Below are 26674 nucleotides of genomic sequence, written 5' to 3'. Positions count from 1 at the left end.
CTACCTGCAGGAGCAATGGTGAGTGATAAGACCATGTTCACACTTGTGTTGCTTGGTGGCCGCTTTCTCCGCCAGCGGTGCCTGCTAGGTTTTTTTTTGGGGGGGGGGGCCTTGGGGATTAGTCCTGTGACATTGGGGTTGCAGGGCTATTCTATGGCTTCCCTTCCCTGCTTGCGCTCGCTTTGCGGGGTTGGTGGGCGTTGACTGACACAGTTGTGAGTTAGTGTAGGGACTCGTGTGAACCAGGAGACCTGCACGTGGTACATGGGGCAATATGGTTTGATCAAATTATATACCAACATCCTGGCATTGGTTGTTAGATATAGCCGAGAGGCATTAGTGTCAGCCATAGGTGTGAGGTGCAGCGCTCCTTTCTCTCCATGTCCGTATAGTATGTGTAATAAGGTTATGAATTCATAACCCTATTACACATACTGTCCACCTACTTTTGGACAAATATATATATATATCGGTCCAAACGTAAAAAAGGGTAAGGCCTTTTCCAAGGCCAAAAGATAAAATAAACCAGATCATATATATATTTGGCCTTTTGTGTCTTTCCCTTTTTTATACATCAGTGTCTTTACTAAACAGACATAACCATTGATGTCCAAATGTTAAACCCACATGGGGCAGCAGTGATGACGCAGCTATGTTCTATACACATCAATTCCTATGCCATGTTCTCACAACGTATTAATTTCATTAACAACAGCCATTCTCTTTAGTGAAAAGAACGTCCGTTAGTAATGAAGTTAATACATTTGCATTGATTTCAATGCAACAATGGCCGTAGTGTATACACACACGGTATACACTATGGCCATTGTTGAACTGCGGCTGTAGAAAATAATGGGCGTGTCTATTTAGTACAGCTGCTGTTTGGCAAATGGCGGCCGTAGAAAATAGATGTGTACACAATGTAAAGTACATTGAAAAAGATAATGTTCCTGGGGCCAATATGGCAGTGTTGGGCGCAGGAACATATAATACAGTGGCCGTAATTTGCTGCTTCCAGCAGGTGTAGATTTGGATCATGATTTATGGGGAGTGTGATTTAGCATGATTCATGATAAATGGGAAGTGGGAGGAGCACACACCTCCTCCCCCCCTTGCTGCCCCCCAACCCATCAGCCGGGTTGTGCGCCTTCTCCCTGGTGTATGCCCCGGCCATAAGCTTGGTGAATGTCTGTGAACTGTTGATTATTTTCATTTTCCAATTATTTGGAAACAATGGTCAGAATGCATTGTGTGAACAACGGCCATTGTCCATATCCCCGCTACAGAAGCTTAGATCATGAGGAACATCCAGGGGGCACACTAAGGCAAAGGATCGTGAAAATGTATGTTCATTTTACCAGAAAGACGGCCTGCAACGTACTTTATAACAACTTATGGCTATGTTCGCACTAAGTAAAAAAAAAAAATTTAATCTGCTTTTTGTTTTAAAAAAAAGTCTGCTATTTGCATAATTTTAATTGACTGCAATGAATTGCATTGAAGTTTATGGAATAGGAAAATGATAGTAGTTATCTGGGCAGATGTCACATAATGCTCATGACAATTATTTTCGGACATCTTTTTGAAATAACCAACAATATTTTTTAGTTGTTCGCACACATTTTTTTCACCGTCATTTCACCGTCTTTACTAATAATTTTGATGGACTTTTCAATTAAAGACAAAGGGCGATCAGTCCACCTGGACTAGAATAATGGACCAATACCCGTGCCAAACCACTAAACAATGGACGTCATTTTTAAAAATTATAAACAGACAAGAAAAAAATGCAGTGAGAACATAGCCATTCACAGGCTCACAGGACTTTTGGTAAAATAAAAATAAAGATTAAGGGTATATTCACACGAACGGTCTCGCAGCGAGATTTTCAGCAGGGTTTCTCGGACCCTGACATAGACTCCCTCTCTGGTGATATTTGATTTATTTATTTGGCTCCCATATCTTTTTCTATCCCCTTTTTTGCTATCATTTGTTGTTTTGTGTCCATAGAGTTTAGTCATTTATACAGACATCATTGCTTACACTCTGACATTTTTACACCATGTTTGTTGCGAGTCAATATCATTAGCCATAGGGGGGTCATAATATTCATACATGTCGGTATGTCCTGGTTCCATGTCTATTTAACATGGGCCTTTGTATGCTGTGGTTTTAATTGATTTTATTATGTATGTTTTGCACTTTGTAGTTTTTGTGTACTAATAAAATCTGTATCATTTTTCACTTTCACATACAGTCTATTCCATCATTTTTGGGGGATGTGCCACCCTTGTATGTGTGACATGGCTTTTTCTCTGCTCTTCCGCCCGGCCAATCAGTGTGTTGCCCAGCCGCAGCCACTGATTGGCCGGACGGGAGAGCAGGACGCCGGACCCGTGCAGCGAGGAGAGGTAATGTATGCTTACAGCGGGGGAGCCGGGCGGGAGCAGAAGGGGTTAAGGGCGGCAGAATTAAATACTCGCTGCGGTCGTTCAGACCGCAGCGAGTATATAGTTTGTGGGAACTGCCAGGACCTGCAGGACTCGCAGCGAGATTCTCGTGTGACCGTTCGTGTGAATATACCCTAAGGGTGCGATCACATGTAAGAAGTTTGTGCCGATTTCACGCTGAAAATTTCACCACTGTAATACTCGGTATCATTATAATCTATGGCAGACAAAATCTCATGAACAAAGATAAAACTCAGCTTCACCATAGGTGGTTTGTTGTGTGATGGTGGACGTTCAGGCAGGAGCAAGTGGAGTAGTAGCGGGCCGCACCCGGTAATAATAGTAAGAAGGAGGAGAAGATCCACAGCGTCCAAAAAAAGTTTTGTTGTCTTTATTGTGAGGCATATAAAAAGTTACAAAAGACTACATTTTTATCTTTTGTAACTTTTTATATGCCTCACAATAAAGACAATAAAACTTTTTTTGGACGCTGTGGATCTTCTCCTCCTTCTTACTATAATCTATGGCACTCCATTCTCGTAGTGAATTTTCATTCTGCTGGGAGAAAGTATTGTGCTACAGACCTGTAAAAACTAACTACTTATCCTCCGACAACATACTTACCTGTCCGCGTTCCCCCCGGCGCGCTTCTGAATGCTTCTCTAGGTCCCTGCTCAGTGATGGTCCCGCTCAGCCAATCACTGGCTCCAGCAGGATAGCGCACAGATTGGCTGAGCGGGCTGTCTGTGTGCAGGGACCCGGGGAAGCATACAGGAGCTTGTCGGTGGAACACAGACAGGTAAGTATGGTGTCAGGACATAAGTAGTAAATTTTTAAAGGTTTATGGCACAATATTCTGGCAGCAGAATTTAAATCATCTGTGTGAATGGAGCACTACAGACTATAATAGGGGTAACCACCATTGGACAAGGCCGAGAAATATTTAGTAGAACTCTGCTTTGTGCCATTCTTTTGTTACAGATATGGAAATGTATGAATACTATTCTCCAGCTTATCCCTCCCAGAACTATAGAGTCAAGGAGAAAAAAATCCAGCACACCTGACCTTTCCCTCCACCAACGACACAGCCGGTGTGGTACACTTTAAGGTGTATGGACACCTAAGTGTGATGACCCAGTTGTCAATATTTTTGTACATTTCCAAGAATTATACCAGAAGAAATGCACAATGTAGGATATCAATAAAATACGCTTCAGCACTGATATCTCATAGGGATACTAGAATTGGCTAAAACAGACGCAGAGCTGACAGGTCTAAGAGTCACTGTCATTATAAAAAATAACTTTTAACGTGTCATCAGACATGTCAAAAGTTACTGAAACAAAGATGCAGCCAGGGAGAGAGCGCAGCAGGGAGACCCACTGCTATGAACAACTTTTGACAATTTAAAAGTGTTTTCTAATGACAGGTACAGAAATCACTAGGCATGGTTAAAGGGGAACTATCAGCAGGTTAGATGAATCTAACCTGCTGGTAGCTCTCTATTGTACAGGGGGCACCGAGGAGGAAGGTATATTTCTTACCTTCCTCCTCAGCGCTGTTACAGTGTTATCCTAGGTTCGACACCGTTAGGAGCACTGCCCCGCCCCCAAGAGTGTAATCCGAGTTATGGGGGCGGGGCAGTGCTCCTAACGGTGCTCCGGACTGAGGATTACACTGCTAACAGCGCGGGAACGGTGCTGAGGAGGAAAGTAAGGGACATAGCTTCCTCCATGGCACCCTGTGTGCAATAGGAGGCTATCAGCAAGTTAGATTCATCTAACCTGCTAACAGTTCAATTTTGTTTTAGTAATAACTGAACTTATTTATGTACAAAACAGTATCACTGCAAACCTAAACAGGAATTAGTATTGTTATGGGGGTCACACCTACCCCCTTATCCTCATCATCCACCTCCTCATGCTGATCAAACTCGCATGCTTCTGAGGGACTCACCAACCGTAAGGTCTTCAAAAAATCTCGTTCCCTCGGCTAATGAACACAACAGACAGAAAAAGAAGGCACAGCAAAGACAAAAGACAGACCACAAATGAAGAGAAGAGTATGAAAAGAACATAATGACCAGGAGGAATACACGGCAAAGGGAGTCATGGTTACAACGGAAAACGATAATGAAGCTAGAGGACCACAGGAAGGGTTACAAGATACTGAGGGGGACACAACAACAATCTGTAATAGAAGGTATATTGATGTTTGTAACAAATCTAGGGTTGATACATGGCTGATAATAAACATGTAACTGTGTGCTACGGCTACGTTTTTGTGCCAAGGACTATGTAAATAAGGGGGTAAATACAGGCATAATATGATACCAATATTGGCCTGTGAACCACACTACATCTCTGAGTGGCGCCAATTACATTCAGGGGTGTTGCACATTTTGCGTTTTATTTATTTATGATGTATAATTTTGGTGGGGAAAAACCATTTCAAGCAGCCCCATCTGGGCATTGCTATTGGGGGCGCAATGATAGGGATCACACCTCTGTCTTGGTGTCTAAGTGGGCCAAGAGCCATATCAGAAGTTACTATGGGGGTAGTACATTATCAAACTTAGGGTATGTGCACACTACGGAAAAGAGGCAGAATTTCTAGTGGATTCCGACAAAGTTCCGTCACGGATTGGCGTTACGCCAGAAGACTTGACATGTCAATTCTTTGGGCGGATTTTGCTAGAAAAATGGGGCTTGAATTCTGCCAGAATTCCAGCGGATTCCATAGCTCGTACCCGTTCACGGCCGCACGCCTCTCCACCCGTGCAACAGACACCATTCTATGCACGGGCAGATTTTGCATTTCGCCAAAGAAATTGACATTTCAACTCTTTCGGCGGATAGCGGAATCGGTCCGCCCATAGAATGGTGCCTATAGAGCCGGTGGATATCCACCGGAATTTATCAGTGCGGATTCCGTAGCCTGAACCCACCCTAAGAAAGGAATTTCAAACTGAAAATTTTCCTCTTCAATACCTTGCAGAATCTGAATTCCGTAGTGTGCACATACCCTTACATCGGATGGAGCAGATTAGGGTTTTTTTTTAAGATAAATACATAATCTGCTGTTTTTTAGCCTTTTTTTTTTTTTTTTTATAAAAACTGGGGACAACTCATGAAATGTATAATAAAATAAAACAAATGCAATGAAAGTATATAATGTCACATAACAATAACCTGTACTTTTGTACCCTAAAATAAAGAATAAAACAAAAACTTACCAGGGTATCTCCGGAGAGGACTTCTAATAGGGATATCAGGTTATGTCCATCTCGTAGGTCTTCGTATAAGTCTCCTACATGCTTCCGTACCTGCAGTAGGATGAAGAGCCATAATAACGTTAAGAATTCTCACTTTATCACTACTAAAAAGAAAAGGCAGCTTGGTTTAGTAAGGATCAAAACATTGGCCAACATTGCAATGGGATGGTTCAGAATGGTCACAGATATAGACACACTGGGGCTGGGGTATTGCTAATACTACTAATGTTTCCCTGAAAATAAGACCTAGAGGAGATTTCACTGAATTGCTAAATATAAGGGCTCCCCCAAAAGTAAGACCAAGCAAAGTTTTTGTTTGGAAGCATGCCCGCCGAGCAGAACACCAGGACATACAGCTGGGATTAATGTACAGCATCCCATTAATGTTCAGGATGAGCAGCGAGTGAGGGGAACAAAATAAATCACCTTTACTCACCTGTCCCCATGTCCTCGCAGTGCCGCATTTTGCTCCTGGACCCCTGCCCCCACCATACACCCCCTCGGCTGACGGATGGCCCGCTCCCGCTGCGGTCACTGATTGCCTGAGCATCTCCCACCCCTGCCCCCAAGTCGTGTCGTACCTAGAAAAGGAGAGAAGATGACATCCGGTGGCGTCCAGGAGCCCAGTCGTGCAGCACTGCGAGGGCACGGGGGGTGGTGAGTATAGGTTCTTTATTATGTCACCCCCACCCTTTGCCCGCAGTGTAGTTATTGGTTTTGTCAGACTTCTCCCTTCGATTTTTACCAGTTTAGGCCCATGTTCACATGTGACATATTTGCTGCCCAAATTAGGGTTACCCGGATATTCACAGCAAGGTACATTACAGTATAAGGCCATGTTCACACATTGTATCTTTTGCATAAATTGCAAATTGCAATAATGGCCGTAATTTATGCAAAGGATACGTTGTTTCGTGAATGAATGGAATACACATAGTACACGCTCTGGCTGGGATTCCATGTGACCGCAGAAAACTGACATGCAGAAAACCCTGTCAGGGCACACTATAGAGCGAGCGGCTCCGGCCACACGCTTTATTGTGAGCTGTGGGGAGTTCTGATGGGAGCACGCACGGATGCGCCCGCATCAGAACTCAGCGGCAGCAAAGATCATTCAGCCGGTACTGCAGTCCAAGACCCATCCGGGTCACGGAACGGCCAGTCTCTTACGTAGTGTGAACATAGCCTAAAACTGAATTTATGTGCTGTGGAAACAATAGAGCACGGATTTGTGGATTTTTAGGCTCTTTCTGTGAACGTCAGTATAGCTAATACCCAAATGCTGTGATCTTGCGATCTTTCTGGGGAGTATATGCAAAAAAGTAGCAAAAATAGCTTTTCTAAACTATGTGAGTTTGGCATTTGTTATTGTTACAATAGACATTACAACATTCTTGTACTTTTAGCAGAATAACACAGCGAGGAAAAATAATGGTGAAAGTGGATTTGTCTTCATGAACACAGATAGTTATAAGATGAGGTCAGTATGGGGTGCTGCATTTTATAGAAAAGACTCCTATTAAAAATGGTCACAACAAAGAGTAAAAAAATTGATGAAAGGGAATCCATTGAAATAAACTATTTATAGCAGACATGTCAGCAAAACTGCTTATAGCTCTATACAGAGGGAAGGGTGAGGATGGAGATATAGCTGTGGTCTTGGTCAGTCCTTTGTTTGGACCAGGGCGCGGTTCCCACACACAGTGCCAGTCTAGTCCCGAGCACCAGCCTGGCCCGGAGCACTGAGGGCAGGCCTGCCAGACCCTAGAGTGACGATCTTCCCTCCCCTCCCCGCAAACCACTGAAACTATATCTTATCAAAATTCTAGGGACAGTTTCTTTTAAGGTAGGGCTCTTTATGAAGAGGGATGTATGAGTTTACCAGGGATTTCCATTGTGTAAGGTTAGGGGTCAGGGGACTTCTATGCCATGATGACTATCCTTCTGGCGCAAAAGAACAATAATCTAAATAAACAATTGTTTGTAGGTGCCAAACATGACAGTATGGACGACACCAAGCAAACAAACTTCGAAAGGCAAAATTGTGGAGTAGAAATAGCAACACCGACTAGCAGAAAGGAGGCACTCTATGGCAAGAAAAGACTGAATCCAGGAAAGTATCGGCATCACTGTGGCAATGGTAACATGTATGATCATGGGACATACCCAGTAACTTTAGGCGGACTGGGATTCTGCCAGAGAGGTGTTTGGGTGCCAGTAGGAAGAAGGAGAGTCCAGTTCCCTCTGAGCTCATGCGTACGTCACTACTCGTACCAGGAGGAGAGGAGCTTATATCTAAAAAGAGTATTGGCCAAACCCTTATAAGAGCCAGTAAGGGCTCCATAGAGAGAAGAAGCAGCATTACTAGTGTCAATGTCAAGCCACCAATGGGCATAAACCAGCTGAGAAGCTAAGTAGTAAGCACAAAGGTTTTGGGGCTACCAATCCACCATAATTTTTTGGGGCTTAGAGAGGTAGATCATTATTACTATGTTTATCCGCCCTAGGAGAAACAAAGGGAGGGATGCCCTGGTTTTAAGTTTAGTTACGGTGTCTATCAGAAAGGGGTCTAGGTTGAGTTTCTAAGAGTGAGTGACTTCAGGGGAGACAAGGACGCCCAAATATTTAAATTGTGGAACCACTGAAAGAGGGACAGGGTGTTGCTGAGGAGATGCTACAGCGAGGGGTACAGGGAAAGGAGTGACATATCCCAGTTGATACAGGCACCAAACCAATTTATGGTATCAAGAAGGGAGGCTAGAGACCTAGAGACAGGCCATCATCAGCAATGTATACCAGTACATCATCCACATAAAGAGAAACTTTTTCGATTATCAAACCTCTCTTAATCCAAGTAACAATTTACCGTAATAATCCTAGTTGTACTCACTATTATTGTAATAAGAACAGGATGGAGCACATTACTGAGCACCGCAGGCAATTCTTCACATAGCAATGTGGAATCTGACATATAAGGGCTCATTTAGTATTCCCTTATTTCATTGTTATTAAATGTAAAAAATAGTAATGAAGTACGAGCATTTTTCAGAGGATTTAAAAAGTGTTTTTTTTCCCCTAACATTTTCAAAGTCCTATTAAAATAAGCAACTGAAAATAAAATACCACAAACCCCCATACAGGGTTATCAAGCCATGTAGACAAAACAACATGACAGGTATGGCTTTGTTTAGGCCACTTTCCCCATAGGCTTCTCTATAGCAAAATAAAGAACATAAAAAAATAAAATATATAAATAAATACATAAATAAAAATGCTGAACTTGCTGTGTGGAGGAATCCTGGGACTGTTATATTACATAGAACACGATGATGGGTACCGAGAACAAAAGAAAGTGGATGGTTTTACACACACACAGACACATTGTTTTTTTGTGGTGTTTTTGAATGTCTTATTGTGCTTTCTTTACGGCTGCAATCACACACAGCAGTTTTTGTGCCAAAGTCAGAAGTGGACACGTACAGGATCAGCAGCAGATTCACAGCAGATTTTATGGAACATGATTTGCTTTCAATCTGCGCCATCAAATCTGCTGTAGATCCCGTATGTGTGAAGGCGCCATCAGGCTGGGTTCACACTACGTAAAAAACACGGCCGTATTTAATAACAATGGCCGTATTTGCGCAAAATACCGACTGTTGTTTGCGCAACTACGGCAGTTGTTATGAAATACGGCCGTGTTTTTTATGTAGTGTGAACATAGCCTCAAAGGTGATGGAAAATATAAAGGGAGGACTTGTACTTCGCTTTCCTGTTGGATCAACTTCTGGTTTGAGCACAAAAAGTGCTGTGTGTTCTTCCAGCCTACAGCTTATGTTCACACAATGTAATATTTTTTAAAAGAACAGACACTCTTTTCAGCCTGGGTGGCGCATTGTCAATTAATAATGGCGGCTGTTCCATGAACAGCATCGGTTATTAACCTTCCATGCACACGTGGATGCAGTCTGTTCATCCACAGTGTGTACGGAAGTCAATGCTTAATTGATTTCCAGACACCCCCCGAATGGGCCATGAAAATGAATGTTCCTGACGGTGTTTGGAAAGTACAACAACGGCCATTGCTAAGCAACACCCATTGTTATACTGTGTGTGAACATAGCCTAAATGTTGCTTTTTTGCCTTAAAACAAAAAAGGAGTATTTGGCAAGTCTTACACATATCCCCCATCCCCCATGCCAGAGTAATTAAAAATGGGCATGTCCTAATGGTCCGTTTACACGGAGCGATAATTCACCCAATCGATCGTTTAACCATTTAGAAGCATCAATTTGGTTTTTATAACGATCAGAGTTTAGACAAATAAATTGTTAGAAAAATTGTTATTGCGATCGTTTTCAAGATCACTTAAGCCCATCTCACACATAGGGTGAATCTTTGAAAGACTGTTTACACGAAGCGATCTGCAAATTTTTAGCGAAAGACCAACGACGATTTGAGAACATGTTGAAAGATCACAGTGAACGTTTTCTCGCTCGTCGCGCGATCGTTCGCTGTGTTTACACGCGCCGATTATTGATCAAATGTGATCGTTATTGTGAAAATTCGAACAATAATCGCTCTGTGTGAACGCACCATAAGTCTTTTTTTCAGTGGTGTTTTTCACCTCATTTTTTTCTTTTTAATTGAATATAATTTTTTATAATTTCAAAGTTACATTTATCCACATTATTCCTGGCCAAATAAAACATATGCGGACAAAAATATAAAACATCATGAATAAATAAAATGGTGTTTTTTTGGCGATACCATGTCTTACACTACGCGGCATGTAGAAAGAGCCTGGAGCTGTAAACAGTCATGTAATGTGGAAATATTGGTAGTCTCTTTCCTGTCATGACTCACACGTAATGATATAATGAATCTGGATGCTGCTATGGTTACAGAGACACAAAAACTTTTTTTTTTTTAGTAATGTCAATATAAGAATTAGCCGGTGTTCTATGAATGACATCACAGGAGAGAGGGTTTCTGAAAAAAACTACTACACCACATACACTTACTAAAAACATCTAGGGGGAGATTTATCAAACATGGTGTAAAGTGAAACTGGCTCAGTCGCCCCTAGCAACCAATCAGATTCCACCTTTCATTTTCCAAAGAGTCTGTGAGGAATGAAAGGTGTAATCTGATTGGTTGCCGGGGGCGACTGGGCCAGTTTCACTTTACACCATGTTTGATAAATCTCGAATCGAATAGTTACTAAAATTCTTTTCACATACCCAAAATTCACTGATTATTTAAGTAGCATTTGTAGTCTTGGGATTTAGCTCTGGGTATACTCTGGACTATCAAAAAAAACTCTTCACTTATATAAATAAAAGGGTCTGCCACACACTCTAAAGGCCCTATTAAACGAAACAATTATTGGCTGTATTCGCCGATAATCGTCTTCTGTAATAGAAGGCAACGATAAGGCGACATGAAAGGTGTCGGCTGATCGTTGTCTTCTATTATACAAGACGATTATCGTCAGGGGCTTAAGGCTAGGTTCACACTGCTACTGCTTCTGTTATTGCTTTCCATTTAACTTAACCATGCTTTTAAGTACGCTAAAGAAAAATCTATTTTGGTATCTTTCTTTTTTTTTTTTTTTGTTTAATAATGTCTTTGATAAATCAATTTGCTCTACTGTGATTACGTATCCGCAAATATGGACAAGTTTACAGGACGTGTGAATAAGGCCTTACTCTATACTGTGTATACACTGTCCGCCAACTTTCCATTGACTTCAATTAAGTACGTTGTTCGGCTCTGTTCACACAACGTCTTTTTAAGGCAAAATACCAGCTGTTGTTTGATAATGACGGCCATAAATACTGTTCATGATCATCAGGCCGCCATTGTAAAATAATGGGCGTTATTTGGCTTAAAATAGACGTTGTGTGACCATAAACTTATATTGAAAATACGGCCACTTCAAATTAGCGTCAAAGCTTTAAAATAGAACCGTGATGGCTATGCTGAATTTGTTTTCTATTGGTTACTAATAGAGATGAGCGAACCTGGAGCATGCTGGAGTCCATCCAAACCTGAACTTTCGGTATTTGATTAGCGGTGGCTGCTGAACTTGGATAAAGCCCTAAGGCTATGTGGAAATCATGGATATAGTCATTGGCTGTATCCATGTTTTCCAGACAACCTTAGGGCTTTATCCAAGTTCAGCAGCCCCCGCTAATCAAATACCGAAAGTTCGGGTTCGGATGGACTCGAGCATGCTCCAGGTTCGCTCATCTCCAGTTACTAATAAACCAATAAGGGGTTATCCAGCGCTACAAAAACATGGCCACTTTTTCTCCTCTCGTCTCCAGTTTGGGTGGGGTTTCAAACTTAGTTCCATTGAAGTAAATGGAGCTTAATTGCAAACCACACCTGACCTGGAGACAAGAGAGGGGGAAAAGTGGCCGTGTTTTTGTAGTGCTGGATAACCCCTTTAAAAGATCCCAAAGACTACGTTCCTTTCAGGATTCCCATGTTTTCAATATATAGAGCCTTGTATAACCAGTCAACAAATGAAACATTTCATAGCGTTTTTATGTGTTCTGTATTTGTACATAATACAGGCTTTGTGCCCCCATAGATTATTATACATTATAACATTCATACTGCAGACTCAAGTAGCTGTGATCTTGCTGACCCTAGGAAATTTGTCAGCCATATGCGAAATTATCTTACACATAGGTGTCAGCTGGCAGGTTCCCAGTGAGCCTCCAGTTATGCTGCATTCAGACTGGGAAAGATTTAGTCAGGATTTTCACCTTAAAGGGGTTATCCAGCGCTACAAAAACATGGTCACTTTTCCCCTTACTGTTGTCTCCAGTTCAGGTGTGGTTTGCAGTTAAGCTCCATTTACTTCAATGGAACCGAGTTTGAAACCCCACCCCCAATCTGGAGACAAGAGAGGGGGAAAGTGGCCATGTTTTTGTAGCGCTGGATAACCCCTTTAATGTATTTCACTTGAAATCAATATTACTGGCAGCAGATTTATCAGCCTGGCCAAACCTGGAGTTCTTCTTTGAAGATTTATCTTCTTCTTTCAAATCAACTGGTGTCAGAAAGTTATATAGATTTGTAATTTACCATTGAAAAATCTCATGTCTTCCTGTATTTATCAGCTGCTGTAGGTCTGGCAGTATTCTTTTCAGTCTGACACAGTGCTCTCTGCTGCCATCTCTGTCCATGTCAGGAACTGTCCAGAGCAGGAGAGGTTTTCTATGGGGATTTGCTGCGGCTCTGGACAGTTCCTGACATGGACAGAGGTGGCAGCAGAGAGCACTGTGCCAGACTGAAAGGAATAGACCACTTCCTGCAGGACATACAGCAGCTGATAAGTTCTGGAAAACAGAGGATTTATTAATAGAAGTAAATTACAAATCTATAAAACCTTTTAAAACCAGTTTTAAATAAAAAGATTTTCGCCGGAGTAGCCCTTTAATCCTTACGAAGTAAATGATAAAAACATACAGGTTCTGTACATCTGATATACAGTAAGAGACACCCACTACTTCTATTTATGTATATAAAGTAGAATTAATTCATACCAGGATCACCCCCTGCCCACATACACATTTGAAAAGCTTACTTGTTCACGTCCCAGCAGTATAAGGGATTCTCCTGCTTCGGATTAATTTGATAAAATTTACAAGATAGATTTGCAAAGAGCCATCTAGGTATTATGTACCAAATCTTAGGGCCCTAATACACTGAGAGTTATTATATACCGAACCTGGCTCATTCTGGTAGATATCGCTCTGTGTAATGAAAGCAAATATCAGCAGAGGAACCAATCATCAGCTGATTGTTGTCCTTTAACAGGTTTAAAAATCATCGACTGCACATGGGTGAAAGTCTAATGAAAATAATAAAGTTTATACTTACCTGCACATGCTCCCCCAGTGACAGGCCGCTCAGCCAATCACAAGCCGCGTGGCCGTACCGTTTTGGCCAGTGATTGGCTGAGTGGCCTGTCACTAAAGAGGCGGAGCCAGAAGTGTCAGCGGTGGCTGCAAAGAGTAGGCAATATGGGTAAAAGGTTGCAGGACATGGACAGGTAAGTATAAACTTTATTATTTTCTATGTAAAAGCAAGGGCTACACAGACATCGCCAACAATGTCTGTGAGGCTCTCACCCACAATTATCGAGCCATATGTAGGCTCAGTAAGTGAATGCCGATCTAGAAGATCAATGCTAGCTTACAGTGCAAAATCGGCCCTTTAGTCTGTATCTACCAGGAATGCACACAGAGGACTGATGACAGCAGGGTCTGACTCACACTCCTCTAACCACAGGAACATTATAACATGCTTTCACACACGGTGTTTTTGGGAAAGACAGAGCGGTTCTGTATGCAACTAGGTGTTTACAGTAGGTCAGTAAGGAGTTATGAAATTCACTACAAGCATTCTGGGTGTTTTTTTTTTTTTTTTTCCAAAAAGCCGAATGCTCCATGGGTGTTTTTTTTTTTTTTTTTTAATAAAGTGTTTTCAAAGAGGCCTCTATATATTTTAAAAAAATAAATATTTGGATTTATAAAAAAAAACAAAAAAACACCTATTTGTAGAAACACTCATCAGGCTGTTTAACATATTCTTTTTTAAATGGTTACTTTTAATGTACACAAGAACGTGGTCCACCACATTTTTGTGTATGCTTAAAAAAAAGGAAAAAAAAAACATCAGTTTTGATCAGACTTATATATATATATATTATATATATATATATATATATATATATATATATATTGGAAGTCAATGGAAAAACTAATACAAATAGATTACACGCAATTATATCCGTTCTTCCATCCGTTTTTTTTTTTTTTTTTTTTTTTTATAGCGCGTATGCATTAAATTGACTACGAAAACGCAGTGTGACCCCAGCCTCACCAATAATGGGCCCATGGAAGGGGTTCCTTATACATTTATACAATGAATACCTTTACTCTTCCGTTTCTTACTCACCTTCATAAGGTGCTGGTTAATCCATTTAGTAAATGTCTTTTTTTGGACTTTGTCTCTTTCATCTGAAAATACAAAAAAATTTAATAATTAATATTTCATGGGAAAAAATATTGTAGTAAAGAAAATTAGGATGACACAAATAAAGACACATTTTCCTCAATATTATCAGGAAGCGTCACAGAAACCTGGTCAACTAATATCATACACTGTAAACAAAATATACTAGGACCACAAACACTGATCTACATCTACAGCCAAGAGCCTGGAGCCTGCAGGTACCTGGGTAGTGATACTGACACAAAGCACAGTGCACAACACAACAAAATGTGCTGTCCTGCTCTGTAGTGATTCTGTCCATAAGATGGCCGAGCATGGAGGAGCATGTGACCATGCCCCACCACCCAGTGTCCACCACTGAGCCTGAATATACCTATTGAGGACACAGAGGGACAGAATCACCACAGAGCAGGGCAGCCTTCCGTAACTCTATTCATTCTCTATGGAGCTTTCAAACATTGCTCAGTGCTGAGCGGGCCGCCACTGAGCAAAGAACCCAGAGAAACACGCAGGAGGGCACCTGTGGGAGCGTGGAAAGGTAAGCATTATCTCTATCATTTTTCAACATCACAGCAGCTAAATATCTAAGCTTTACAAGGCTATGGCACTATATTCTTGCAGTGGAATGATAATCCGCTGCAAGAATGGAGTGCCATAGACTTTTAAGGGGAACTCCAGTAATAATATTTTTTTTCCAAATCAACTGGTGTTAAAAAGTTATATAGATTTGAAATTTACTCCTATTTATAAATTCCAGTATTCCAGTACTTATCAGCTGCTGTATGACCTACAGGAAATGGTGTATTCTTCCCCGTCTGACACAGTGCTCTCTGTATGTGAGAGGAACTGTCCAAAGCAGGAGAGGGTTTCTATGTGGATTTGCTGCTGGTCTGGGCAGTTCCTGTAATAATAATAATAACCTTTATAATATCAACAGCCATAAAATACCAGTTCTCTTCTCACTTTGCTAAGTTCCATTGGTCCGTTCCTTATTATATCTGTTGCTAGGAAAGCTGGGTGACCAGTAACATGACTGATGAACGGCAAATGTGTATACTTTTGCAGTTACATGCTCCCTGTTTGTGACTATAAAATAAGTAGAAAACCAAGTAAGAGTGTTGTATGACAGTGTAAGTGGTGAACATACTGGTTACCATACAAGAGATAACAAGAGAGGTGTCTGCATACATTAATTGTATCTGTATAGATTTTATGGAAAACTTAAAGGGGTAGTTTAAAAAAAATCTTTCAAATCAGCTAGTGCCAGAAAGTTATACAGATTTATAATTTACTTCTATTGAAAATTCTCAAGTATCCCAGTACTTATTAGCTGCTGTATGTCCTGCAGGAAGTAGTGTATTCTTTCCAGTCTGACACAGCGCTCTCTGCTGCCAGCTCTGTCCATGTCAGGAACTGTCCAGAGCAGGAGAGGTTTTCTATGGGGATTTGCTGCTGCTCTGGGCAGTTCCTGACATGGACAGAGGTGGTAGCAGAGAGTACTGTGTCAGACTGGAAAGAATACACTACTTCCTGTAGGACATACAGCAGCTGATAAGTACTGGAAGACTTGAGATTTTTTATTAGAAGTAAATTACAAATCTCTGGCACTTTCTGGCACCAGTTGATTTGAAAGATAATTTTTTTTTTGCTGAACTACCCCTTTAATCTTTAATGACATTCAGAGCAATGACGTATCAGAATGATGCTACATTTCAGGTAATGTAATAAAGCATGAAAAAGAAGCAATCAGCTAATATATATATATATATATATATATATATATATATATAAAATATATATATATATATATATATATATATATATATATATATATATATATATATATATATATACACACACACACATACAGCAGTCATCTACACAGCGTCTAGCAAAGAAAGGCACCACCCAGCAAGCAGTACAATGGCAGAGCCTGGCACATACTGACCCATACAGCACATGAGAGTTACCAGCACTGCATTCAGATCCTGTTCTCTGCTATGCAGATGCCACATCATTCCTCCTACCCTTCCTGATGGCAAATTAAAGCTGGTTCAGTTTTTTGCAGTGCAGGAAGGAAAATTCAGTGACGAGAGAAACTCCGCCTGCTAGTAACACCCATACAAACCTCTCACACACGGCGGCAGTGACAGCTCCAGTCAACACTCCAAGTAGGAGCTCTGTATAGTACAGATCAGCTGTATACTGACATGGTGATCACTGACCCCATAGAAGTGAGAGCCTGTATCATGGTCTCATGCATTAATAAGACGTCTCTGTGGGAGAGGTTTTCCCTTTCTCTGTTTTAATGTGCAGACTCCATACCTTAGACAGTCCTTAGGTCATGTTATAATCGTCTGTTTCATATTACTTAGTGTTAATTTTCAACCCAAAATTAAACATTGGTTTTAAGAATAGATTAGCAAGCCGTAATGTTTGCCAGTCTTAAAGGGGTTGTTCACCCGAATTTTTTTTCTTTAAAAGCAACTGGTTTTATAAAGTTATATAGATTTGTAATTTACTTCTATTTAAAAATCTCCATACTTCCATTACTTATCAGTTGATGTATGTCCTGCAGGAAGTGGTGTATTCTTTCCAGTCTGACACAGTGCTCTCTGCTGCCACCTCGGTCCATGTCAGAAACTGTCTAGAGCAGCAGCTAATCCCCATAGAAAACCTCTCCTGCTCTCAAGACTTGAGAGAATACACAACTTTCTGCAGGACATACAGCAGCTGATAAGTACTGGAAGACTGGAGATTTCTTAAATAAAAGTAAAGTGATTTCTTAAGGGTGCCTTCACACGTACCGTATCGCTGCCTTTTTAACGCTGCGTTTTTATCGCTGCGTTTTTTACATGCGCGTTTTGATTTTCACATGATTTTCATGTGAAAATCAAAACTCGCATGTAAAAATCGCACCAAAAACACAGCGTTAAAAACGCAGCGATACGGTACGTGTGAAGCTACCCTTAATAAAAGTAAAGTTACAAATATCTGCCACTTTCCGTGGTACCTTTTGTTGTACTGCGCAAATCTTTTTCTTTCAAATCAACTGGTTTCAGAAAGTTAGATTTCTGATTTACTTCAATTTAAAAATCTGACATGGACAGAGGTGGCAGCAGAGAGCACTGTGTCAGACTGGAAAGAATAAGCCACTTCCTGCAGGACATACAGCAGATGATAAGTACAGGAAGACTGGAGATTTTTAAATGAAAGTAAATTACAAATCTGTATAACCAGATGATTTGATAGCTGACTCAACCCCCTTAAGTATTAAACATTAGTTCACTCGATAATAAATCTATGCTTCTGATATCTAAATATATCTTTTTTACCTTCAGAAACTCCTATCCAGGCAGTTACAGTGTTCTGCACTTTGTCTATATTTGGGTTAAAAAAAATATATCACTTTAGTATTTAAAAACAAGCTCCACCGGTTTACCTGATCCCCTTTGCTGGCAACAAAGGCTTGTCTGTAAAAATCACTTATCAATGGAGAGTGACAAGGATCAGACCGGGTTCACACTGTGTTTCTGCACTCCAATGCATTTGTGTGCATCCGTTTTGATCAATTGACTTCAAGTATATATATATGTGTGTGTGTGTGTGTGTGTGTGTGTGTGTGTGTGTGTGTGTGTGTGTATATATATATATATATATATATATATAGGATCAAAGCGCATCTGTTTTTTTTTTTTTTTAACATACTCAAAAAAAGATGCATTTTGATCCGTTTTTCTTTTTTATAAAGGAAGTCAATAGAAAAACGGATCAAAATGCAAAATGCAAGTTTTTCTTTTTGCATAAAATGGATTTAAAAAAAGGGTTGTAAAAACACTGTGTGAACCCAGCCTAAGGGCCTGTTCAAACTACGGAATCTGCTCTGAAATTCTGCTTGGAACCCTGCCCGCGGACTTTGCGCCAAATCTTGCCTGCTATCACTTTCAATGGGAGGCCTCCTGCACCTCCGGTCTCTGCACCTGACATGTCAATTCTTCGAGCTAAGAGGCGCGGAAAGAGATAGCAGACGGGATTCGCCACGGAGTCCGCAAGTGGAATTTTGTCACCGATTCCATAGTGTGAACAGGCCTTTTCCTAATATACCTGTAATTAACACTGGAGCATAGGGCCAGTATATAACCCACCCTAAGGCTATGTTCACACGTCGTCCGAGACCAGCCGCTCCGTCACCCGACCGGGTGAGGGAACGGCCGGTCTCTAAGAGGTTCATCCCGATGACCTTTATGGCCACAGAGTTGTGATGCAGGCGCATCCGTGCGCTCCCGCATCAGAATTACCCGCTGCACACAATGGAGCGAGCGGCCTGAGACACGTTAGTTGTTTGCGGCGCCGCTAGGGGTCCGTATACAACCGGAGCGTACACTATGTGTATACGCTCCGGCCAGGGTCCAATAGACGCAGAGGTAACATATATTTTCGTTGTTCAACGGACGTGATTTTATGAAAATAAACGTTGTGTGAACATAGCCCCACAATGTATAATACAGCATGAACATAACTCAATGATCTGTCCTCACAACCTTTCCTTCTTGCATTGTTCCATTACTATTACATTGTTACACTGCTATTAGGAGTGGATGGGCAGGAAGCAGGGGACACGTCATCTGATGCCGCCAGCAGTAGGAGCGGAGCTTTCAAAAGTCATTTAACATGCAGGAGCTTTGTCACTGTTGCATCTGGACACAAACAGTGTATTGTGCGGCATAGTGAAAGTCTCTGTGTGGTGTAAGCAAACATGCCGGGTGCCAGAAAATAAGCACAAAAGCCCAAGCTGGTAGGAATGTGCACGCTGCAGAACAGAGGAGTGTGTGCACGCTGCAGAACAGAGGAGTGTGTGCACGCTGCAGAACAGAGGAGTGTGTGCACACTGCAGAACAGAGGAGTGTGTGCATGCTGCAGAACAGAGGAGTGTGTGCACGCTGCAGAACAGAGGAGTGTGTGCACGCTGCAGAACAGAGGAGTGTGTGCACACTGCAGAACAGAGGAGTGTGTGCACGCTGCAGAACAGAGGAGTGTGTGCACGCTGCAGAACAGAGGAGTGTGTGCACGCTGCAGAACAGAGGAGTGTGTGCACACTGCAGAACAGAGGAGTGTGTGCACGCTGCAGAACAGAGGAGTGTGTGCACGCTGCAGAACAGAGGAGTGTGTGCACACTGCAGAACAGAGGAGTGTGTGCACACTGCAGAACAGAGGAGTGTGTGCACACTGCAGAACAGAGGAGTGTGTGCACACTGTCAGGAACCATGCAGCAGGACTTTATCATATATCCTTTATAGTTTACTGCTTAGACTCGAAGAAACGGAAATAGGAAAACACACAAAACTGAAGCAGAAGGTGTCATATTAAGTGTCACACCCGGCTACAAAATAGAAGAAATCCAGTGGTTATAGGAGCTCCCACATTTTTAAAGGGGTTGATCATCAAAAAAATAAATAAAAAACTTTCAAATCAACTGGTGCCATAAAGTGCCAGAGATTTGTAATTAACTTAAAAATCTACCTATAAAATGTACCTATAAAAATCTCTAATATTCCAGTACTTATCAGCTGCTGTATGTCCTGCAGAAAGTGGTGTATTCTTTCCTGTCTGACACAGTGCTCTATGCTGCCACCTCTGTCCATGTCAGGAACTGTCCAGAGCAGCAGCAAATCCACATAGAAAACCTCTCCTGCTTTTCAGACTGCAAAGAATACATCGCTTCCTGCAGGACATACAGCAGCTGATAAGTACTGGAAGACTTGACATGTTTTAATAGAAGTAAATTACAAATCTCTGGCACTTTCTGACACCAGTTGATTTTGAAAGGGAAAAAAAAGGGGGAATATGTATGTTCTTAATGTGCCAGGTGACTGTACGAGCTGTCCTGGCTGCTCCGGCCACATTCACTGACGCCTGCATTGCTTCCCACAAACAGCCATTGATATCACCTTGTGAGTGTCTGCTCAGTGTGCACACTACCAGGAAGCATCCACCTTCTCATTTACATAAATTATTCTATTAATACTATGCGTACTTAAAGGGGTTGTTCACAAAATAAAAATGTCTTTCAAATCAATTGGTGACAGAGATTGGCAATTTGCTTCTATTAAAAAAATCTCCAGTCTCCCAGTATTAATCAGCTTCTGGATGTCCTGCAGGAAGTGGTGTATTCTCTCCTCTTATTTCCTTTCCCCCTTCTCTTTTTTCCGTACATTGTTATTTTTAATTACCGTTCTTGCTTTCATCTTTTTCTAATACGGCTAAATGCCCTATTACACAAAACGATTATTGGCCGCACCTGACCACTTTCCGATTAATAATCACTTGGTATAACTGGGTTTTCTGAAAGGTAACAGCCAGCTGAAATGCACCATGTTGGCTGATCGCAATCTTTCAACATGCTGAAACGATCAGCGCAGCCACGGCCTTCTGTGCATCACACCATGTAACAGGAGCGGCCTCCTATGGGACTCCCGGTCCGAGCAGCATACCCAACCCCCCCCCACCCCCCCTCTGCTCTTCCCTGCTCCATATCTGCATGTAGTAGCACAGACAGCAAGTGGGGAATGAGGAGGAAGTGAGCGCTGAGCTGACAGGTTGGCACTCACTTCCTCCTTAACAGCGGCCCATGTAATAGGGCCTGAAAGTGTCACTGTCATTTTTCTTCTTTTTTTTTGCAGAAATCAATAGTCCAGGCGATTTTAGAAACTTACTTTGTAATTGGGTTTATTCAGCAAATATGTCATTATCTTAATTCAAAAAGACTTTCCCCAGGTCCCCCCCTCCTCCTCTCTTTCAATCACTGCTCAATATCAGGAAATCTCGACTCTTTTACATCAGTTGAGCCCTGTGTAATCTATGAGAGGGGAGGGGGGAGGGGGGAGGAGGGAGATTAGTCGAGAGAGCAGAGAACAAAGGATTACACAGTGGGAGCTGTGTGAAAGCCGGTATTCAGAGGTCAGAGAGGTCAGTGCTGACTTCAGAGGAGATAGCCTAGCGATGTAGCTGTAAATTAACTCTCTGATGTCCTGTTTTGGTGCCTTATCTCCCTCCACCCCTCCATAAGAGAACCATGAAGACAGGGGGGAGAGCTTCAAACTACTTTTTCATGATAAAAATGCATTTTTCGGCTAATAAACCCAATTACAAAGTTTCTTAAAATCGCTGTACTATTGATTTCTGCAAAAAAAATTTAAGCGACAGTGACACATTAACGTGTGGCTATGTGTTGGTAACTTTCCCTCCCGAGCAGATTTGATCTTTCATTCATCTTTGTAACTAAAGACCCTATTACAAAGGTTGAAGTTGAGAAGGAAGAGAGCACTGACCTGTCAGATCAGCGCTCGCTTCCTCCTCGTGCCCTGCTCACTGCCGACACTACTGCAGGCACAGACATTGATCCCCTATTGTTCCCTTTGGTTGCTGGAGCTGATGACTGCACTGATTGTGTCAAACTACTGCTTAAATAAAGAATTAATAAATAAATTAACATTCTATCATTTTCAAGATTATATAACGTATAAACAAAAAACCATTGTGAACCTAGCCTGAAAGGGTCTTTAATGAAACCTCAACCTCGTGCTGAGCCTCAAAGACAGCTAAAGGTGATGCCTGAACCTCACCATCTGTGGTAGAAGACCATGCAATAATAAAAAAACAAAGGCACTCATCTGTCTCTTGAACAACAAAACAAGGCAACATCTTGTGGGCAACCAGGAGGGTAGGGGGTGGAGGGTTGTCTGTGTTGCTATTCTTTGTAGCTGAGCTTACAATACTCAATCAATACACAATCAATATGGGTGTGTTGTCCTTATGTGGGATGACGGCTTGTTTTTGGTTTATTTCCAAAAACGTTAATAAAAGATATATAAAAAAAATAGCAAAATAACAAAATTTGTCAGTTTTGTTGCTAAGGCTGGGTTCACACTGCATTTTTGCAAAAAACGGATGAAAAAATAATGCCTTTGTGTGCATCTTTTTTTTTTAACGGACACAAAAATGAGGTCAACTACGTTTTGTTTTTTGCACAAACATGGATTGCAAAAACGTAGTGTGAACCCAGCCTAAAGCAGATGACTGCAGCCAGAGAGAGAATCCCTGCCCGGAAATTTTTTTTTACATTGTGAAGCTGAACTTTGCTGACATGCTGACAAACAACCACTAGATGGCACTCTAATGTCACATGTAGAATATGCCCAGGATAATCAAACCCGGGAACTGTTGTTGTTCTAAAGTAGACTAAACATTAGCATTTTGGTATACAGTACGCAGCTACTGGTAATGTGATGCTCATGTGGACGTTGTAGATGCTTTCAGTTAGGCCTTATTCACATGTCAGTATGGTTTCCTGGATGAAAATCTTGATCCTCTATATTTCATCTGCAATCCGCAAAAAATCATCCATTTTGCATCTGTATTGTGTTCTATATTTGTATCCGTTTTTTGAGGATCCGCAAAAAAGGGTGTAGTGAAGAAAAAAGAGGGGATGGCAAAAATGATGTCCCAACCCCCCAAAAAAGGTCACCTGGCCATCTGGGGGTCATTCTACAGTCATATCTAGCAGGCAGGATATTTATGGCAGGAGGAGCTTTGTGATGTCACAAAAAAACGGATCCGTGATACAGATGGTTTTGCAGATGGTTTTGTGGATTGCAATGTACTCTCTGCAAATTTTGTGCTCTCCATAGACTTCTATTGGGGTGTCCGTTCCGTAAATACGGACCATATTACAACGTGTTTTTTTTTTGTGTCACGGACTGCGGATCCACAAAAAAACAAAACAAAAAAAAAACGGATGTATGAATAGCACCATTGAAAATAATTGGTTTTAATGGAAAACGGATGAAAAATACTGACGTGTGAATTAGGCCTTAGGCAGGATTTACTATGGGAGTCTGCTGCTACACTAGCCCTTCTTTGGGATTGGACCAGACAGGCATCAGTGCCAGATAGCAACCAAGATGGCACCACTGTTACCAAAAAGTTACAACATGGCAACAATAGTTTTTAGTTATATACAACCAAAAATCACCAATAAACACAGCAATTCATCCGGCTAAAAAAAAAAAAATCCACCGCTTTAATGATGGAAAAATAAAGATTTGGCAACACAAAGCAAATACTCAAAAAAAAACAAACAGCTGGCAACAAGAAGATGATACAGACAGGCGTCAGTGTAATCCAAGGAACAGGCAGAGGTTAGGATACACAGAATAGCAACTAAATAGCAAACGCACAAACACATCTTAAGTAGGAACGCAAGAATCCAATAATGCTCAGGCAAGAAGGACTAGGCAGAGCATCCTTAGTTAGGTGCAGGTGGAAAAGGATAGACAGAAATAAATGGAGACACACTGTCTCTTTAAATTTTAAGAACAATGATGCACTTTGCCCCTCTGCCATTCTGTCTCGCACCCCCTCCTGATAGTATGTAAGCTCATGCATGCGAGCAGGGACCTTACTCCTCATGTATGGATAATTATATGTATATCTCTGTAATGTCTTTTTTTTCTGTCTATGTATGTACCCCCAGAATTCTAAAGTGCTGCGGAATCTGTTGGCACTATATAAATAAAAATTATTATTATTATTATTCTCAGCAATCGGCTGTGCGCACCCTAGAGGAGAGAGGTGGCATTGCAGAAGCAGCAGAAGAACTAGGAACTAGAATCTCTATATAAGTATTCTACAATATACATACATCATTCTAAATCAAGCTTTATTCTAGAACAGAAGCCGGAAAAAAAATCACGGGGCCTGAATTATTTATTAGGGTGCTTTTCAGAAGGATCTAAGCCCAGAGCTTGTTAGTCAGCGACCAAATGAGTTTGAGACTAGTTAGCAACTATGCTGACATTATATATATACTGTATATATATATATATATATATATATATATATATATATATGTGGCCCTTCCATCAATCATACAGCATGCGCCATCCAAATCCCTAAGAAGAAGGAAGCACACAACTGATCGCCGAGTCTTTTACAATGATATAACCATTTCCACTAATCGCTTCCTGATGTCTGTTTTGCTTTTCACCTAGTAAATACATGAATAATCCACATTCCACCCTGGGACGCCACAGTTTTCCATACAGATTTTCTAATACATCTGCAATGATGAATAAAAGCAGAGACAATTGGCTAGAAACAAAGAGCATGACCTCATCACAGTGGAGCTTTTTTTTTTATACCATTAAAGGGGTACTCCAGTGATTTTTGTTTTTGTTTTTTTCATTCAAATCAGCTGGTGTTAGAAAGTTATACAGTTTGGTAATTTACTTCTATTTAAAAATCTCAAGTTTTCAAGTACTTATTAGCTACTGTATGTCCTGCAGGAAGTGGTGTATTCTTTCCAGTCTGACACAGCGCTCTCTGCTGCCACCTGTGTCCATGTCAGGAAGAGCAGCAGCAAATCCCCATAGAAAACCTCTCCTGCTCTGGACAGTTCCTGACACGGACAGAGGTGGCAGCAGAGAGCACTGTGTCGGACTGGAAGCAATACACTACTTCCTGCAGGACATACAGCAGCTGATAAGTACTGCAGGGATATGTCAACCTCTAATTTTGAAAGGATGCTGGCGTATACCACCGCTTCAGAAGGAACCAGTGTAGGGTCAGCCCGGCCTAACTTGTCACAACAAGCTGAGAACAGCAAATATTTAGTAAATTCTACGAGCCACTAGAGTACTGTATTACCCCTGGTGATATGAGACGTTACAGATATAGAGCTATAATGTACATAATCATGTGTATAAAAGCATACATACTCACTAGATAGCTATAATCACAAAACAAATGTATACTTATGGCATGACTGCTGCCTAAGAGAGATACTGCAATCTACAGGAAGCCGGCAATACTCTAGGAGCCTCTGTGTTTCTTGGTAACTGTGTGTGTGTGTGTGTGTGTGTATATATATATATATATATATATATATATACAGTTTCCTATCAATACTTTGCAGCCATGTTCTATCTGCATTTCTATGTAAGGAAATCTAATAATAAATGACATATCCGGCTGGAACCACAGGCGCCCTTTCCTTATGGTCCTTATTCTGTAGAATGTAATCCACTCCGTGCCGCTCCTCCCTGGGTTCTGGGAAAAGATGGATCCAGTCCTGGGAAACTGGGAGAAGTTTCCCAGGACTGGATCCATCCTTTCCTAGCAGGAGGAGCGGCACGGAGTGCAGCAGACAACCTAATGAGTAGAATGTAGATAGGAACAAAGCGCTTCACTTCACTCCTACTGTAGATTCGCTCTTCTTCAGTAACAAAATTACTTCTAATAAATATTAACCCTTTCACGACCTGGGATTGATGCATCAATGCCAAGGTCGTTTTAGGACATCAGTTTATGGGATCATATCGATCCCAGGAGCTGATGTCCCTATGTCTGCCCCCTCTCCTCTGTCCCCTGCCGCTGTTACTATCTTGTGACAGCGGCAGGGAAGAGAGGGGAGGGGGCAGAGCTCATGGGCGCGCACCCCGCGCTCCCAGACTTTCCTCCCCCCACCAGCCTCTGTAGCCAGGAAACCGGAAGCCTGAGGCTTCCGGTTTCCATGGCTACCATCGGGGCTCTGCGATCACTTTGCAGAGCCCTGATGGACAGCGGAAAGAGAATTTTCCATCTGTAGAGGGAGAATTCTCTGTTAGGAGCGCCATAGATGCTGCAGTCATGCTAACCGCAGTATCTATAGGGTTAACCCTCAGCACCGTAGCGCGGCTCTAGTGCTGAGAGTTCGGGCGGGTCTTCGGCTATCACTGATAGCCGGGAACTGCCTCAGATGACACAGGCGCAGCTCCTGCGTCATCCTGCGGCGTAAATTAACGCGCTGCAGCATCAGGCATAGGCTGCCGCGACATTAATTCCTGCCCAGCGGCGGGAGAGGGTTAAGATTCAGAACCCC

At 41.7% G+C, this 26674-nt stretch overlaps 1 protein-coding gene across 17 annotated transcripts in view; it reads right to left on the bottom strand.

The window, feature by feature from the left end:
- DST (dystonin) overlaps nt 1-26674 on the bottom strand; it is a 398894-nt gene that overhangs the window by 258064 nt on the left and 114156 nt on the right. For 11 of the 17 annotated variants that reach the window (XM_069974481.1, XM_069974486.1, XM_069974484.1 and 8 more), the window contains 3 exons: nt 14701-14762; nt 5686-5775; nt 4407-4442 (listed from right to left, as the gene is read on the bottom strand). In XM_069974481.1, the coding sequence (XP_069830582.1) occupies nt 4407-4442; nt 5686-5775; nt 14701-14762 (188 nt within the window). The remainder of the gene's footprint in view (nt 1-4406; nt 4443-5685; nt 5776-14700; nt 14763-26674) is intronic. The other 6 variants (XM_069974483.1, XM_069974496.1, XM_069974499.1 and 3 more) reach the window with 1 other exon arrangement.

Source organism: Dendropsophus ebraccatus, chromosome 6, assembly GCF_027789765.1.
Source record: "Dendropsophus ebraccatus isolate aDenEbr1 chromosome 6, aDenEbr1.pat, whole genome shotgun sequence".
In the NCBI taxonomy this organism is placed as follows: domain Eukaryota; kingdom Metazoa; phylum Chordata; class Amphibia; order Anura; family Hylidae; genus Dendropsophus; species Dendropsophus ebraccatus.
Note: the sequence above shows the minus strand (reverse complement) of the source record. Positions and strands in the feature narration are given on the sequence as shown.